Source organism: Mirounga angustirostris, unplaced genomic scaffold (genome assembly GCF_029215605.1).
Source record: "Mirounga angustirostris isolate CCGP_5_RB_7025 unplaced genomic scaffold, mMirAng1.0.hap1 SCAF_1, whole genome shotgun sequence".
In the NCBI taxonomy this organism is placed as follows: Eukaryota; Metazoa; Chordata; class Mammalia; order Carnivora; family Phocidae; genus Mirounga; species Mirounga angustirostris.
In genome coordinates this window covers 125,413,630-125,430,255 of record NW_026991709.1, presented here as the reverse complement: position 1 = coordinate 125,430,255, position 16,626 = coordinate 125,413,630, and the positions used below count along the sequence as shown (strand labels likewise).

The 16,626-nt window shown below is 36.9% G+C and overlaps 1 protein-coding gene across 5 annotated transcripts in view; it reads right to left on the bottom strand.

The window, feature by feature from the left end:
* RYK (receptor like tyrosine kinase) overlaps positions 1–16,626 on the bottom strand; it is a 98,497-nt gene that overhangs the window by 33,150 nt on the left and 48,721 nt on the right. For 4 of the 5 annotated variants that reach the window (XR_008505061.2, XM_054504412.2, XM_064587493.1 and 1 more), the window contains 5 exons: positions 13,145–13,289; positions 9,969–10,069; positions 6,142–6,276; positions 4,596–4,682; positions 1,176–1,245 (listed from right to left, as the gene is read on the bottom strand). Coding sequence is in view for 4 of the 5 variants with exons in the window: in XM_054504412.2 (XP_054360387.1) it covers positions 1,176–1,245; positions 4,596–4,682; positions 6,142–6,276; positions 9,969–10,069; positions 13,145–13,289 (538 nt within the window). In the remaining variant the exon portion in view is untranslated. The remainder of the gene's footprint in view (positions 1–1,175; positions 1,246–4,595; positions 4,683–6,141; positions 6,277–9,968; positions 10,070–13,144; positions 13,290–16,626) is intronic. The other variant, XM_045903754.3, reaches the window with a different exon arrangement.

The following is a 16,626-nucleotide window of genomic DNA, read 5'->3' as shown; positions in this document are numbered from 1 at the left end:
TGCATAGTCATCTTATTTTTTGGCAGAACCCAAGTAACTGCTCAAAGTACCCAGAAATTAAAATGCATGCTGCCTTTTGCATGCATCACTTTTTCATGTGTTTTTTTCCCCCAGAAGTCCATAAATATCTTCCAACAGGGATGGTCACTGTCCCATTTTTGTAAATATACGCAACCAAATCTGCAATAGGCATACAAACGAAACTGACTTTACAAGCTGTTAAAAAAAAAAACAAAAAACGAAGACCTTGCCCCATTACTGATACTGCTGCATAGTGCAATACTATATTTAAGCCCTTTCTGTCTCAGAAGGTAGAAGCTTTCGTTTTAGCTCTGTGAAGAGGACTTATAATCAAGCTTTTTTTAAAAAAAAGTTCTTTATATAGAACTACCAGTATTTTTTTTAAATTATACTATGACCTAATAAGACACTGGTTAAATATAAAACATAGTACATCCATTCAATCAGCTGCTACATATCTTTTTTAAATGTGGACATGAATTCATAGTCACTTCTATGAAGAGTTAGGTACATTGTTTTGTTATATCAAAAAGCCTATTAACCTTATTAAAGATAATAATGGTGTTATGATTATTTAAGAAAACATCGTCATGGGGCGTGTGGAATTACATGTTGGAAATGAATTGAAAGTGTTGAAAGTGTTGAGATATCCATTTTACTTTAAAATATTTCTACACTCATAAGTATCTATGTATCATCTGGATAGATAATAGACATATACACAAACACCAAACAAACAAGACAAAATGTTCACTATCACTGAATTTAGGAGACGGGATTACTGGTGTTAATTATGCTTGTTTTTGGTATCCTTTGTTAAAAAATTTCATAGCAGATATTTTTTAGTATATATCACTATCCTATTTTTTAAAGGAAAATACGCATACAAATATGTAAAAACTCTCTTGAAAGCTTAGCTATGTTTATCCAGATGTGGACTTACATACTCTGCTTTATTTTCTTCTTTATACTTCACTGCATTTTTAAATTTTGTGCACTAGGCACGCATTTCACTTTAATATTCTTAAAAAAAAAAAAGCTACTCCAAAAAGCTTTCAATTCAGAACATATCACAACGTTCTTAAAATAAAAATGTAGCATACAATGTTACCATGCTTATTAACACTTAAGTGCTGGGTGGTTTCTTCTCTCACCTGTGATGAAGACCTCGTAGCTTACAACTTTCAGTGAGCATCATTGTCACCTGAATTTCAGAAGCTTGATCTATATGAAGAAAAAGACTAATTTGTATATCAACAGTAAAAATAGTAGTAATAATTTATAAAGCTTCTGATCAATGCAACAAGAGAGAGAAAAAGAGAGAAAGAGTGGCAGAGCTAAGATCCACATCCCAGCTCTACCTAGTAAAATAGTGAACCAAGAGTAAAATCCAGAACACTGAAGTCAGGCACTAGGAGTCTGTGTCACATTTGCTCCTTAAAAGTAGAGCTGTTGAAGCTAAGAAACCACAAATTTCATTTTCTTCTAAAACTAACCAGAATCACTCTCTCTTCCATACTTGCTAGTTGTGTCCACTTTTCCAGACAGCTTCATTTAGTTTAAAACCTTTGTAGGAATGTAAGATGGGTGGACAAAAAGCCAAGAACTTGAAACACTTGGTACTTCTTTGGAAAAGGTGCTTCACACCAATGTCTGCTGGAATAAACTCTAGTTGTCTAAAAACTGCTCAAAATTTAGGATCATCTAGGAATGGCAGAATGTGCCTTTATTTCTCTCTCTGTAGTCTAAATAAATTTTAATTAAATTATGGCCATGGGGCACCCGGGTAGCCCAGCTATTAAGCGTCTGCCTTTGGCTCAGGTCATGATCTCAGGGTCCTGGGATCAAACCCCACATTGGACTCCCTGCTCGGCAGGAAGCCTGCTTCTCCCTCTCCCACTCCCCCTGCTTGTGTTCCCTCTCTCACTGTGTCTCTATCAAATAAATAAATAAAATCTTAAAAATAAAAAAATAAATTATGGCCAGGATGATTTGGGGACCAGTAGGGTCTTTTTCAGATTGCAATAGTAATAGCTGGAGGTCTGCACCCAGTTAGTAATTGTTTACTTTCCTGTCAAGGGTATTAAGAACCAAGTAAAAGTTAATTTTTCAGGGCATGTCATTTTATGCATAATTTTTTTCAAATTCTTAACTTTAATAAGCATACTCTATTAAGCAAGGGACACCTGAACTGGATGATGATCTAAGAACACTCTGAGTTTGGGAAAAAATAATTTTATCCATTTAGTAAGAAAAAATCAATTTCCTGGATTCCTTTCCCAGTCTAGTCCAAGTCTTTTAATTTTAAATACTGAAATGTCTATTTTAAGATGTATACATTTGAAAAAAAAATACTCAAATACTTACATTCCAAAATATTACAAGAAAAAACAAAATGATAAAAAACTTATTTCAAAATTGCAAAATATGAGCAGCTATGAAACAAAACAAGATCCTAACACCAATAACCGCAAATTAATTCTATCGAATTCAATTTCACAATATTCACTGTGAAATTCAGATTCCTAATTTTAATCTCTGTAAATTTATATTAGAATGTCCATTAAGTCTCTGTGCAAATTTATGAATATTTTAAGAAGCCAAACTGCAATTTCTTGCTTATGCCTAAAGCTTTGCAAAGGGCAATAATCTTTTGAAAACTTTCTTCTTGCATTTTAAGCTGCACTTCTAATTGTGTGGCATGTAACAAAGCATACGGATTTGTGAAAGAACTTGGTCAGCTCTACATAGCTTCAATTAAAAAAATAATAACATTCCAAAAGAGTAAATCTCAGAAATACCCAATCATGTGGAGTTATCTAATAATTTTGAGGCAAGGGCTGTGGTCAATGCACTTCCTCTTTGTTTCTCATGCAAACCAGGACCACATCTTGGCTAAGGACTCACTGTGCTTTCTCTTATTTCCCGCTAGCTCAGAAGGAACATTATAATTACAGTGGTAAGGCATAGAAACAACCAAGTGACTACAATTTCAAGTGTATCCGGAAGGAGAAATCTTATCTTGTGAAACAGTCCCAGTATCCACATTGTGTTTTCTTATCACTATTATTTCCTTCCCCCCCGCTTCCAACCCTAAATCAATCCAATTCTGATTAGAAGGCTCTTCTGCTAATTCAAGATTCATTCAGAACAAATTAGTAACAGCCCAGTTGTAAACTGCCCACAGATTACGTATAAACCCCAGAAGAAATATTAAAATTAGAGAAATGTTTCCTTAAAAATGGGGGAAATGTGACAAAAGTCAACAGTTATTAAACTTAGGGTTCAAATTTTACATTTACAAAGAGTAATATGTAAAATATTCTTCAAAACTAGTCAGGAAATCTAATGGACCTAACTTAAATATTACCTTTTAAAAGTGCTTTGGGGCTAGAAGTAGGTAGATAAAATACATACTGAACAGTATAGTAAGTTAAACCACTTGTTTAGTGGTTTGTGTGGTGGTTTAGTGGTTTAGTGTCTGTGTGTGTATGTTTTTGCAGGATCCTTAAGCAAGCAATTTTGCTAAATTAAAAAAAATCAAATTTCACATTTTTTTGTTAGGTTAGTACAGCTTTTTAGAAACAATAAACATAAACCCTTCATACTTTACATGAATTCATTTAAGATTTAAAAACATACGATCTTATAAACTAACTTCGAAAATTTCATAAAACTGTCACCTCCTACATATAAAACTGAATTTAATTTTTCCCTCTATTTCTACATCAAAATGCTAAATTTGTTTTTTTCAAAATTAACATCCTGTCATCTGTCTGTATCAGACACTGTCAGACATGAGGCACCCTATAAATTATATTTTTCTTTCTCTTAAAATGAGCAAACAGATATAACTAAGATTTAAACTTTTATAAATATCAATTATAAGGTGAAAAATTAAGCATCAATTTCTCCAAAAGGAGATTATGTGAATATAGGTATTCTGTTCATGATAACATAAAGTAGTGCACCCTTTAGCAAACAATCAGAGAGTATCTATCAAAATTTTAAATGTAAACACCTCTTGGGACAGCAATGCCAACTACAGCTATACCTATAAAAGTAAGCCAAAAAGTAGACATACACACATGGATATTTTCTGCAGCATTATATATAACAGCAGAAAAAAGGCAGGGGGAGTGGGAGGAAAGTGAACAAGGCTATTCACATAAGGTACTTTTAGTCTGGGGTTCATTTTTTTATTCTTTATAGACTGCAGTATTGGGAGTGGGAAGGAGGAAAGAAAGAAAAACTGATAATGTTTTTAAGAGGGAAAAAACAAAATTTTTACCTAGGAAAACACAGTATTAGATACAGCAACAACGAAGTCAAATGGATGTAGTTTAACTACAAACGTGGGTAATAACTAGTGTTTTAACATCTTAAATTATTAGAACTCTATTTTCTATACCTTATGAGAACAACCCAAATTTCCTCAAAAGTTAGTCTCATGTCAGCTAAATTACCATGGACTGACTTAAAGTCAGGCACAGACTGAGAATTTGAGATGAAATTTCACTGGCATGATCCACCTTAGGAAAGCATTCTGGAAATAGTATGGAAAAAAATCCTACCTTTAACTGTTTTTACAAATGCTTGTTTTTCTTTATTTGGATCTTTTTCATCTACTAAAATCCCATGGAAAATACGCCCAAAAGTACCTAAAGGAAAAATAATAATTAATGAGATCATTAATCATCCCCTGCATTGGGAGTCTGCTCGTTTCTCTCCCTCTGCCCCTTCCCCCTGCTCAAGCTTTCTCCTTCTCTCTCCCTCTAATAATAAGTCTTTAGGGGCACCTGGGTGGCTCAGTCGTTAAGCGTCTGCCTTCGGCTCAGGTCATGATCCTGGGGTCCTGGGATCGAGCCCCGCATCAGGCTCCCTGCTCGGCAGGAAGCCTGCTTCTCCCTCTCCCACTCCCCCTGCTTGTGTTCCCTCTCTTGCTGTATCTCTCACTGTCAAATAAATAAAATCTTTAAAAAAAAAAAAAGTCTTTAAAAAAATAAATAAATAAATTTTTAAAAGCAAAAAAGAGAAATTCTTTGTAACTAAGAAATATTTTAACGTGCTTTTAGAAATGTCATATTTAAACTAAGTATATGAGAATTCTTTCTGAATTATCCAAAATAAACTAATGTTATAGCTAGGAATACCGGAACTCAGTAATTGGGTATCAGTAGAGGAGGCATTTATGAGTTAGCTTCTAGGCTTAGTTTCAGAATAACAAAGGAGAAAAATGGACCCCCATCATACATTCAAAAATAGACCCCAAAAATTTGCTTCTTTTAATTACTATTTGTCACTGGGGGCAGTTCAAGCCTCTCTCTTAGCTGTGATTGACCTATAACCATCTCAACCAAGAGATGAATTCAGAATGACTCATATATATTTAAAACATTCCAAACTGGATTGTGGAAAGAGAAAGGTAATTCTCTTTAACAACTTGAGTGGCTCAATGAAGTACTTTATTATTAATTTCTATACTCTTCTGTCAGCCATCTCCCCAATTAATACCCTAAAACTCAAGAAAGAAAAGAAGGACCAACAAGTGGGGAAGGGAAGGGTAATAACATCTATAAAATATCTATTGTGTGTTAGTTCACTTAATGCATCATTTCATTTGATCTTCACACCTAGTTCAACAACAGACAATATAGTCTCAATTTATAGGAGAGGAAATTGGACGTGGAAGACATTAAATGATTTCTCCAAGGTCACACAGGTGATAAATTGTGAGACTGGGATTGGAAGTTGGGTGTAACTCCAAAGCCCATGCTTGCTCTGTCTGCTAGAGTCCCCATACTATCTGTCACAGCAAATAGACTTGCTAGGTGGCGATATCATCTTTAAACAAGAATGAAAATGTATTTAAAGGTAAAAAATGCTAATATATAATATATGCTTTAATATACTTGAAAATTAAGAATTATGCCAAAGCTGTATTAAGGCAAATTAAAGATCTAAAGAAATAAAAAATGAAAATCAGTTTTATAAAGGAAATAAATTATGCACTTCTACCCTTAAACACAAAGAGATGAAATTCTTAAAATTTGAAATAAAAAAATTTAAAGTGCTAACATTAAATCCTCCTTGAGAAACTGGTTTTGAGATAATAAATACCTTCTTGGAGTACATCTTTTAAAGTTATCCTCTCCCTGGATATTGCTATATCCTTCACCTTAGCTTTGGCCTCCAAAAGAGTGACACTTCTCAGGTCATTCTTCTCTATCCGCAGGGTAGGATAACCTGAGGAGCCAACAAAGCCAGACCAAGAAATATAAATACCCTTATTATGCCATCAGGGTCAATTAATTCAGTCAAAACCTCAGGACTCAACTCACAGGAATAAATAAATGTAAAAATCATAAAAGGAAAAAGGCACAGACATGAACAGGGAAAATTACCTATAAAGACCACACTAAATTTTAAAGAAAAACTTTTCACCTACCCCAAAATCTTAAAATGAGTAATTAAAACAATAAACACTAAAATGAATATTACCATTACCACCACTTCAACTGCCTTTCAGCCAAATGAAATAAGCTTTGACTCATAGTGTTTAATTTAATCCCTTTTATGGACTTTTTCCCAAAGATTTTCTAATATAGTCTCCTAACAAAAAAACTTTTCAAATGAATAGATGTTTGTAAAACTATCTTTTCTAACAAAACATCTGATCAATTTAATCAATCTCGTTTTATATAGCCTGGTCAAATCACTGTGAGATACATCTGTTTCTCAGCTCCCATATTTCCCATTCTTACTACATTGGCAGCAAAAACAAAATTACCTAGCCATAACTTAAACTTTTCATTCCAAGAAAAAAATGTTAGAATCAAAGAAGGATTCAGCATCAGCAAGTAAAAATTGGAATGGTGTCTCTAAGATTTATGCACTTCGGTAAACATATGGGAAGAAAACTCCCTGAAGAGTTAGCAGACCTAGATGACCGTCACCAATGGCTGCTACAGTATCTAGATGATATGCTTGGGAGCTTTGTGACCAACGGATTAAGCTGACAACACCTGATTCCATTGATCAGCAGTATGAATAGGATATATGCAGGTATGTGTCTGTATTTGTATATGTTTAATCCTACCTGGAGCTGTTGGGAATTTCTCGGATCTGTGGTCTGTTGTGTTTTGTTATTTTGGAAAATTCTTGGCCATTCTGTCTTCAAATATTTTTTTACTCCTCTCTTTTGTCTCTTTTTATTTATACACAAATGAATTTCCATTGTATTTTTAAAAAGTGTTTGTTTTTGCCATACATAATAAATGAACCATCTATCTCCTTAAGATAATGTCCATAAAAATAATACTTCTTATAGATAGTATCTAAAAATATTTTTAATAAATAATTTTGATGGACTTTTAAAAAGTATTTTCCTTTTAGTACATAATAATTGAATCTCGGGGCGCCTGAGTGGCTCAGTTGTTAAGCGTCTGCCTCCGGCTCAGGTCATGGTCCCAGGGTCCTGGGATCGAGCCCCACCTCGGGCTCCCTGCTCGGCGGGAAGCCTGCTTCTCCCTCTCTCACTACCCCTCTGCTTGTGTTCCCTCTCTTGCTGTGTCGCTCTCTTTCAAATAAATAAAATCTTTAAAAATAATAATAATAATAATAATTGAATCTCTACTTCTTCAAGGTCATAGTCACAATCAAGAATTGACTAATGAGCAAAGCTTGACATCTAAACATTAAAAGCAATGACTTGTTTCTTCTGATAGTTTGAACCTACTTTCATAATTGTCATCATATCTTCTAAAGGGCATATAATTCTTTCATTGGCAGTGATGGTAACTATTGTCATGATTTCTTATAAATTTTACTTAATCTTGAGCATTCCCTCTTTCCCCTCTTCTTTTTCTTGCCACTCTTATTAAAGAAACCAGCTCAGTTATCCTAGAGAATATCCAGCATCTGCTTCTTCCAGTATCATTTAACTTGTTCCTCTATCCCTGTATTTCTTGTAAACTGCCAGTCAGTTCCACAGCTGTGATTAGGTGCAGGTTAACTCTTGGAGTGGGGAAGGGAGATAAAAATACTCTATGGATAGTATATCACATGTGGGAGTACAAAATATCTAGCTATCCGACTGTCAGCGATGCAAAGTTTCACTAGTGGAGTGAGACTGTGACAGTCTGATCCCTCAAATGATCCCATTTCCCTTTGTTCACAAGGTTTTAAACATTGATGATCTTTTCCTGAATCAAATATTTTAACAGAGGTTGCAAATATGATTTTCTATCACTCCTTCCACATTTATTAAGTAGGATTCTTCTGTAAAGCATTTCCCCTCACCAACCAGCACTACCTGGTTACTCTGAAACCACTGAAATATGAAACACAGTTCATATAGCCAGTCATCAGAATGAGGCATTATTAGTTACCTCACATGATCATGATCAACTTTTTCAAAAACTATTACAAACTCATGGATTTTTACATATTCAGTTTCAAGTCACTGCAGTCACTCTTTTTGATGCTCAAATGTCCCATCTCAACATGTCCCAGGTTTATCTTGTTCATTTCTGATTTAGTCCTGAAATCATCCACTTCCCTAAAGAATCCTAGTTCTTTTTTTTTTTTTTTAAAGATTTTATTTATTTGACAGAGAGAAACACAGCAAAAGAGGGAACACAAGCAGGGGGAGTGGGAGAGGGAGAAGCAGGCTTCCCACCGAGCAGAGAGCCTGATGCGGGGCTCGATCCCAGGACGCTGGGATCATGACCTGAGCTGAAGGCAGATGCTTAACGACTGAGCCACCCAGGCGCCCCGAATCCTAGTTCTTTTTAACAGCAAACAGTATTGAAAGACCACAACAGGGGTGCCTGGATGGCTCAGTCGGTTAAGCGGCTGCCTTTGGCTCAGGTCATGATCCCAGGGTCCTGGGATCGAGCCCCACATCGGGTTCCTTGCTCAGCAGGGAGCCTGCTTCTCCCTATCCCTCTGCCTGCCTGCCACTCCCCCTGCTTGTGCTTGCTCTCACACTCGCTCTCTCTGTCAAATAAATAAATACATAAATCTTTAAAAAAAAAAGAAAGAAAGACCACAACAGGCCTGTAAGAACCTAATTAATCAATAGCACTACTGAATTTAGCCCTGATTCTGGTCTACTGTTTATCTTGATGATTATGTTGTTTTTTATTTGTGTGGAGACTGATTCCTCATTATGTCTAAATTATATTCTAAGAATGATTATTTTCCCCAACATCAATATGTTACAGTATAAAAACTTTCATCAAAATCCTGTTTAAAGAGAAAGGAAATCAGATTCCATGTTCTCAATTCTAATGGCAGCTAGCTTCCTATCGTGATTAAAAAACAATATGCCTGGCTGGCTCAGCTCGTTAAGTGTTGGACTTTTGGTTTCAGCTCAGATCATGATCTCAGGGTCCTGGGATTGGCTCCACCCTCAGCGCAGAGGCAGAGTCTGTTGGTCCCTCTCCTGCCCCCTCTGCCCCTTCCTCCCCTGCCGAGGGCTCTCTGTCTCTTTCAAATAAATAAAATCTTAAAAAAAAACACACAATGTAAAGTCCACAGCCCTTAAGATTATCAAACAATTCATTAAAATCTAAGACTCTTGTTTTCATACAGCTCAATGGCTTAGTCTATCTTATTACCTGAAAATATTCCTCCTGAATTTCTATAGAAGCGATTCAGTATCCCTTTTGATGGAATTAATCTATGGAAATCTCCCCCAAAATTAATTCTAGCAATTAAACTTAAATTTTTAAAAATTATTTTTACTACTCTAAGTTTAGAATGTTTCACTCAATGCTCTAGAAAGCAGAAGTTGGGGATCAAGCCTAATTCTATGCACGTTAAGATACTATGTACATGGGATGGTACACATGCTGCACAAATAACTAAGCACACAGGTGCCACTGGCAGACAGACCACAGACAACGTCAGTAAATCATCTTTGGAATTAAATTAACTCTTACTGGTGATAGGAGTTGCATTGTTGGGTGTGTCGGCTCTCAGATATTGAGTCGTCTGGGTAGATGGCTGAGACAGCCCTTGGGAGCTACTGCTGGCACTGATGCTGCAAACAATTTTTGAGAGAAATAACTGGTAAGTCAGCTTCAGTGAGAAATTTCCTTTTTCTGTACATATAAAAATGCATGCAGCCATTGTAACCAGCTTAAAATCCTGATGACCATCACAATAATGCATGGATGTCCATCAAACATTCCATGTTGAAATTTTCATTTCATAATGAAGAGCTATTTTTCTGGTCTACCTCCACCGTCTCAAGCAGGTTCATCTTGTCAGTCATTCAGAAATGCAGGTATTAGTCCTCAGACACCATAGATAGTAGGCCTGAACCTCGCACAAAGACCATGTTAGGGACCTACGGGTCTTCTCTTAGGAAGAGAGCCCATGCCATTCAATTAGATTGCTTTTTAAAAAAAGGAGTAGAATGACAGGCCTCTTCCACTAATGGTCTCAAATCAAATGGCCTATATCAAATAAGGAATATCAAAGTAAATCAAATATACCAACATGCTCAAGGCTTGGGAAAGGGTACTGTATCTGGTTCAAGTTTACTGAATCACATACATTTTCCTTCTTCCTCAATCCCACCTTTTTAGAATTTATGGAACTTTTCGGAATTCTCTAGTACTTAAAGCATTCCATTATATCACATTCTTTAAGTAATATGGGAGATCCAGAAGATGGTAGGCTCAAGCAACTGCTAACCCTGTACTCAAGATTACTACAAATTAATACCTCTTAAGCATGTATTTCTGTCTTTTCAGTGGGTAACCACAGAGCACCGGTTTTTGGAGTTCTAAGTACTACTCAAAGATCAGACTAAAAATCAATGTTGTTAGAAGTCTAGAGGAGGGAAGAGAAACATTACCATCCCCAAAGAGGGGAAAATAAAGGACCTCAATTTACTTACCCATTAAATGGGATTAAGAAAACCTATCTCCCAGGATTTTTGAGAGGCTCCAGTTATATAATATATGTAAAACCACTACTTAAATAATACCTGCAACCAACATACCCTGATGGTTAAATGGCCAGACTCAAAATTATTTACTGGTTGTTTCTCTCCAGTAACTGAACAGTAGGTGGCACTCTCGTACCACCTCAGAATTCTTGAAAAGCCTACAAAGATGTTAAGTACATTACTAGCCATAAAGCTAGTAAGTAGAACAGTCAGAATTCAGAGATGCTTTGGCTCCAGAGTCCATGGTCTTAACCACTAGGTTATACTCTGAAAACAAGCAATAATGTAAGTTGCTTTTATTCAATGTCTGGAAACCTATGCCTGAAAATGGAAAGAACCGAAACACCCAATGCATGAGCAGTAACTGATTATTTTAGCAGGCTGAGGTACATGCCCCATAGTATCTTGACAGTTTTTGCACAACTCTGTCCAATGTGTGTTCAAAGCCCTAGCACACATGTAAGCATTCAAGGAAAATGTATCAAGACTCCTAAATGTCATGCTCCTCAGTGACTCCTTTACCTAAATGTTCCTGTTACCTTACTTCCCACTCAGAAGCTTCCAAATGCCATTTCTTCCTCTGTAAACCCCAATTCTAACTTCACCACCACCATATACACAAAACCTATTCTGAAACATGTCCCACCCATGTATTTCTCTTCTCATTCTTACCAACTTCCTCTTCCTTCTCTACTCAGATAAAGTAAAACAGAGGGACAGAGAGTACTTAGGACAGGTACTGAGTCCAACCAGTTCCCTGTACCCTTGTGTTTTTGTTTATGCCACAAATATGCCTATCCACTGTGTGTATGACACTGTGTAGGCCTGGGGATTCAGTAATGAGTAAGACATACTGCTCCCTAATTGGACAAAGCTTACAGTCTAGTGGGAGAGACAAAAAATTATTACAGGAGAAAAAAGTACAATAACTGCTACCAAAGAGAGAGAGGGAAAGAGGGAGAAGGGGAGGCCGAGGGTAGGAGAGAGAAAGAAACAGAGGGCAGTTGGGAGACTTAGAAAAGACTTCATGTAAGAAATGGCAATGGGGAGTTGAAAGCTGAAGAAGGAACAGGTTTGGACTGTTTTCCTTGGAAAATGCAGGGACCCCTGTGGGCAAAAGGAACACATGAACTAAAGTCCTAAAGTATAGGTAAAGGCCCTAAATATACAGGGCCAAAGTGTGGAACATAAAATCATGTGACTGCAGCATAAGTAGGAGTACAGTAAGAAAGAAAGGTTCAACGAGTATGGGAGATATCTCTCCACTAAAGGAGGGCTTTGAAAGCCAAGTCAAGAAGCTGGAAATCTTTCAGTCACCAAGTGGGAATCACTGAGGAGGAAAATGATAGTTATGTACTGGGAAAATAAACCTGTCACTCCATCTTTACCTCTCACCCTATCCTGGCTATAAAGTCCTCCCTGTCATCTCTGACCCACCTAGGCTGGGACAAGCACCTTTTCTATTCTCACACTATACTACACAAATCATAATCATCAAATTTATAAACTTTTATAATTATAGGTTAATGTCAAAGATGAATATTTGAAGCTATAAGGTATATCATCAATTTTTTATATTCCCAGCACCTAGCATATCTCCAAGGCTACACATTGGAACTATCCAGGAAGCTTTAAGAAAAATAGTGATGGCCCAAACACCACCCCAGACCAATTACATCAGAATCTCTGGAAGGTGGGACCCATGTTTTAAAAGCTTACTCATGACTATAATGTGCAACCAGGTTGAGAACCAATGGTTTAATCACAGCAGGTTCTCAATAAATGTTTACTGGATGCAAGGATGGATGCATGGATGGATAATGATGGAGGGATGAACTGGGAGGAAGAAACAGGGCTATTTTAAAAAGGTACTAGGAGTCTAGAATAGAGTCACGTTAAAGGGGATGGGAACAAAAATGTGATCCTCACTTCTTACCCACCAACTAATAAACTATAATTTCTGTCTTCAAAAAAATGTTTTAAAAAGACTCAGGAAAACACAATGACAGTAATCACAAAAGACAGTAATTTTTCTTTTGGCAAGACCTGATCATCCTCCCTCCCTCCCCTGTGCACCGCAATGCATGGGTGTGTGTGGGCTCCCATGTAAATGCAAATAACCACTTTAATTTTTTTCCTTTCCCAAAATAGGTATAATACCTGTCATCCAGTTCAATTCTTTTCATACTATGAAGGTGCAAAACAGCTAATATTATTGCTACAAGAAATATTACTGCACAGCAAACCCCCACGCTGATATAAAACACACGTGTAGAAGTGGTTGGAGCTGCATGTACAGGATCATCTGAAATAAAAATGAAAAGCACATTAAGCTTTTTAAACAAATATTATCAACTGCTCTATGACCCAATATAAACAATGAGTATCCTGTTCTTTGTAAAAAAATATTTTCATTTCATGTGCCCACTCTTTGATAAGATCAGTTACCAGTGGTGTGTTGATACAAGTTCTCACAATTTTTAAAATTTTTTTAATGTTGTTGAAGGAATTTTTAAAAAAGGGTTTGAAGAAAATTTTTCATTAATGAGTACAAAAGTCACAAGTTTTACATTTTTTATGTATGGCAGTGCTATCCAAGAGAACTCTCTGCAGTGATGGAAACGTTCTAGTGTGCTGTCCAATACAGGAGCCACTGGTCACCTGTGGCGATGAAGCCCTTGAAATGTGGCCAGTACTACTGAGGAACTGCAGTTTTCATTTTATTTCACTTTAATTACTTTAAATAGTCACATGTGACTAGTAGTTATCATAATGGACAGCACAGATCTATATATCCTTCATATTTCTTCAATAGTGACGTCTAGAGTGGAAAGATCAGACAAGAGTGACCCTCACATTTAAAAAAAACAATAAACTTTTAGTCTTTTTCTCTTATGAGAGTAACAGATTATTTTGCTTATTTATTTTTAAAGATAAGGGCAGGGTAACAAGACCCCACTCATGAAATTGTGTTCAACTTTCTATTATTCAAAACAGAGAGGGAAAGAGAAAGCAAACCTTGGCAATGGGGGAAATAACTCAAAGACAGACACACACACACACACACACACACACACGAACACACACACAAACTAAGGAAGAGATGCACAGAGACAGAGATACATGTGATCTGAGCAAGCACAGGGAAGACAAATAGAAGCAGAACTGGTGTAACTAAGGCATCAAGTAAGTTTTGATGATGAGTACTCACATCATAATTCTACTGAATAAAACCTGAGGAATCTGGGTTTTATCCTTCATAAGACAGGAAATCGTTATTAAGCAAAGGAACGATACACATGATGAAACCTGGAAAAAAACCAAGCTGACTGCACGTCGTGTAAAGAATGCTTTGAGGAATGTGCAAGACAGGGGCAGGGAACAAGTTAGAAAGTTACTACAGTAGTCCAAAAAAGAGACAGCAATGGTGTGGGCAAGAATGTTACTGAAGATAAATTAATGGAGAGGAAGCACAGTCAACAGACCTTGCTAATGAATGATACTGGGATAAAAAGAAAAAGAAGAATCAAAAGTTAGGCTTAAAGAATTAGGTGGATAATGGTACCTTTACAAAGATTGGGAGGAAAAGGCAGGTTGGCGGAAGAGAGAGAATCAAGAGTTTTGTTGTATCTAAGAGTACCCAGTACACATCTACGTGGAGATGTCAAATTGACAGAAATACAAATGTGGAGTTCTGGGGATAGGTAAGGGCAAAAGATAAAAGCTATAGCTTTCAAAAACTTCTAAGACTGCTTTCTAAAATTTAAACTGAATCAAGAAAACAATAAATCAGAACAGATTAAAGCAAAAAGACCAAATAGCTTCTAGGGCAGCTAGACTTTACACAGCCTGAATGAAGGCCTGACTTTCCTCAAGGATGCCACAAGCTGTTCAATCTTGGAAGGGGCAGAAAAGGGAGGTCCTAAAGGCTGGTGCTAGCAGTACCTATCCAAGCACACACCAGGACAGAGAAGAGGATACTACTCTGCTGGGGAGATCCCCCCAAATGTATCCTGCTTGTTTACCTCCAAATTCCAGGCTTGTGTATGCACTATTCCCATTCCTTCACTTTGACATTTCACCTGCCACCATCTGGTCAGCCTTCAAGTCTCACACGAGATGCCACTTTTCCTCAGGAAACTGTCCCTCACTCCTTCAGAGATTATATGCCCCTCTGTAGGGTTCCCAAAGCACCTTGCACTTGCCTTATCATAGCTTGCCACACTATGTTATTATCATTGCATTAGTGCCTTGTCCATCTCATCCACTACATTATAAACCCTTAAGGGCAGGGTCTGTTTTGCTCAGTTTAATCCCCTGCTTTAATCATACCACCTGGCATATCGCAGACTTTCAACAGATGCTGAATGCATGGATAGAAAGGGAGGGAAGAAGAGAGGTACTGAAGAAAAGACAGCCAGAGACCAAGAATACGCAATATTCTAGTTTCTCTGTGTGAAATAACATCCTACTAGCATAAAAGAAATGGGTAAAGTCACTAGAATTTTCAAAGTAAATTTGGGGAGCAGTGGTATTTTTTAAGATACTTTTTTTTTCTTCTTAGAGATAAATCCAAATGAAATAATCTAAAAAAGCAGACAATGTATATTACTTTACCTTCAAAAAAGGTCTACTTTGGGGGGGCACCTGTCCGTGGCTCAGTTGGTAAAGTGTCTGACTCTTGGTTTCGGCTCAGGTCATGATCTCAGGGTCATGAGATCGAGCCTGGCATCGGGCTCTGCACTGAGTGCAGAGTCTGCTTAAGACTCTCTTTCCCTCTGCCCTCCCCACCCTGCTTGCTCTCTCTCTAAAATAAATAAAATAAAATCTCTAAAAAAAAAAATCTACTTTGGGATAGCTAGATACTCTTTGCCTCCTGAGGTGAGAAAAAGATGAAATAGGAAGCACATACTACCATCTATGAACTACTCTTGCCAAGGGTTGGTCCTAAATCTAATCAAGTACAAAATCTAATTACCAGTTTACAGGAGGAAAAAAAAGTATGTTAACACCACAAAGATGAAGACAGGAGAAATTCGATGAGATAAATTACTCAATTTCATCAACAAAAAAGTGATATAAGGGGGGAGTGAGTGATTTCTGAGTAATATAAAATATCTGTCAACAAAATAGAGTGTGTGGACTTCATTTGGATCCTGATGTGGAGGCAAAACTATAAAAAGATATTTTTGAGACAATAAGGTAATTGTCTGCTATTAGAATTTATTAAGGAATTATTGTTAATTTTGTTAAATGTGATAAATCAAATACAAGTGAATAGGTGTTGGGTGATTGTGGGTTATTTTTTTAATTACCTTTAAAAAAAAGATTTTATTTGTTTAGTTGAGAGAGAGGGAGCACAAGCAGGGGGAGGGGCAGAGGGAGAAGCAGGCTCCCCGCTGAGCAGGGAGCCCAATGCGGGCTGCGATCATGACCTGTGCCGAAGGCAGACGCTTAACCAACTGAGCCACCCAGGTGCCCCTTAATTGCCCTTTTTTAAAGAAATCCATACTGGAATATTTATGGATGAAATGATATGATGCCTGAACTGTGCTTTAAAATATTCTACTCCTCCCCAACCATTTACCCATCCAGAAAAGGAGGAGGAAATCAATGGAACAACACTGGCAAAACGTTGATCA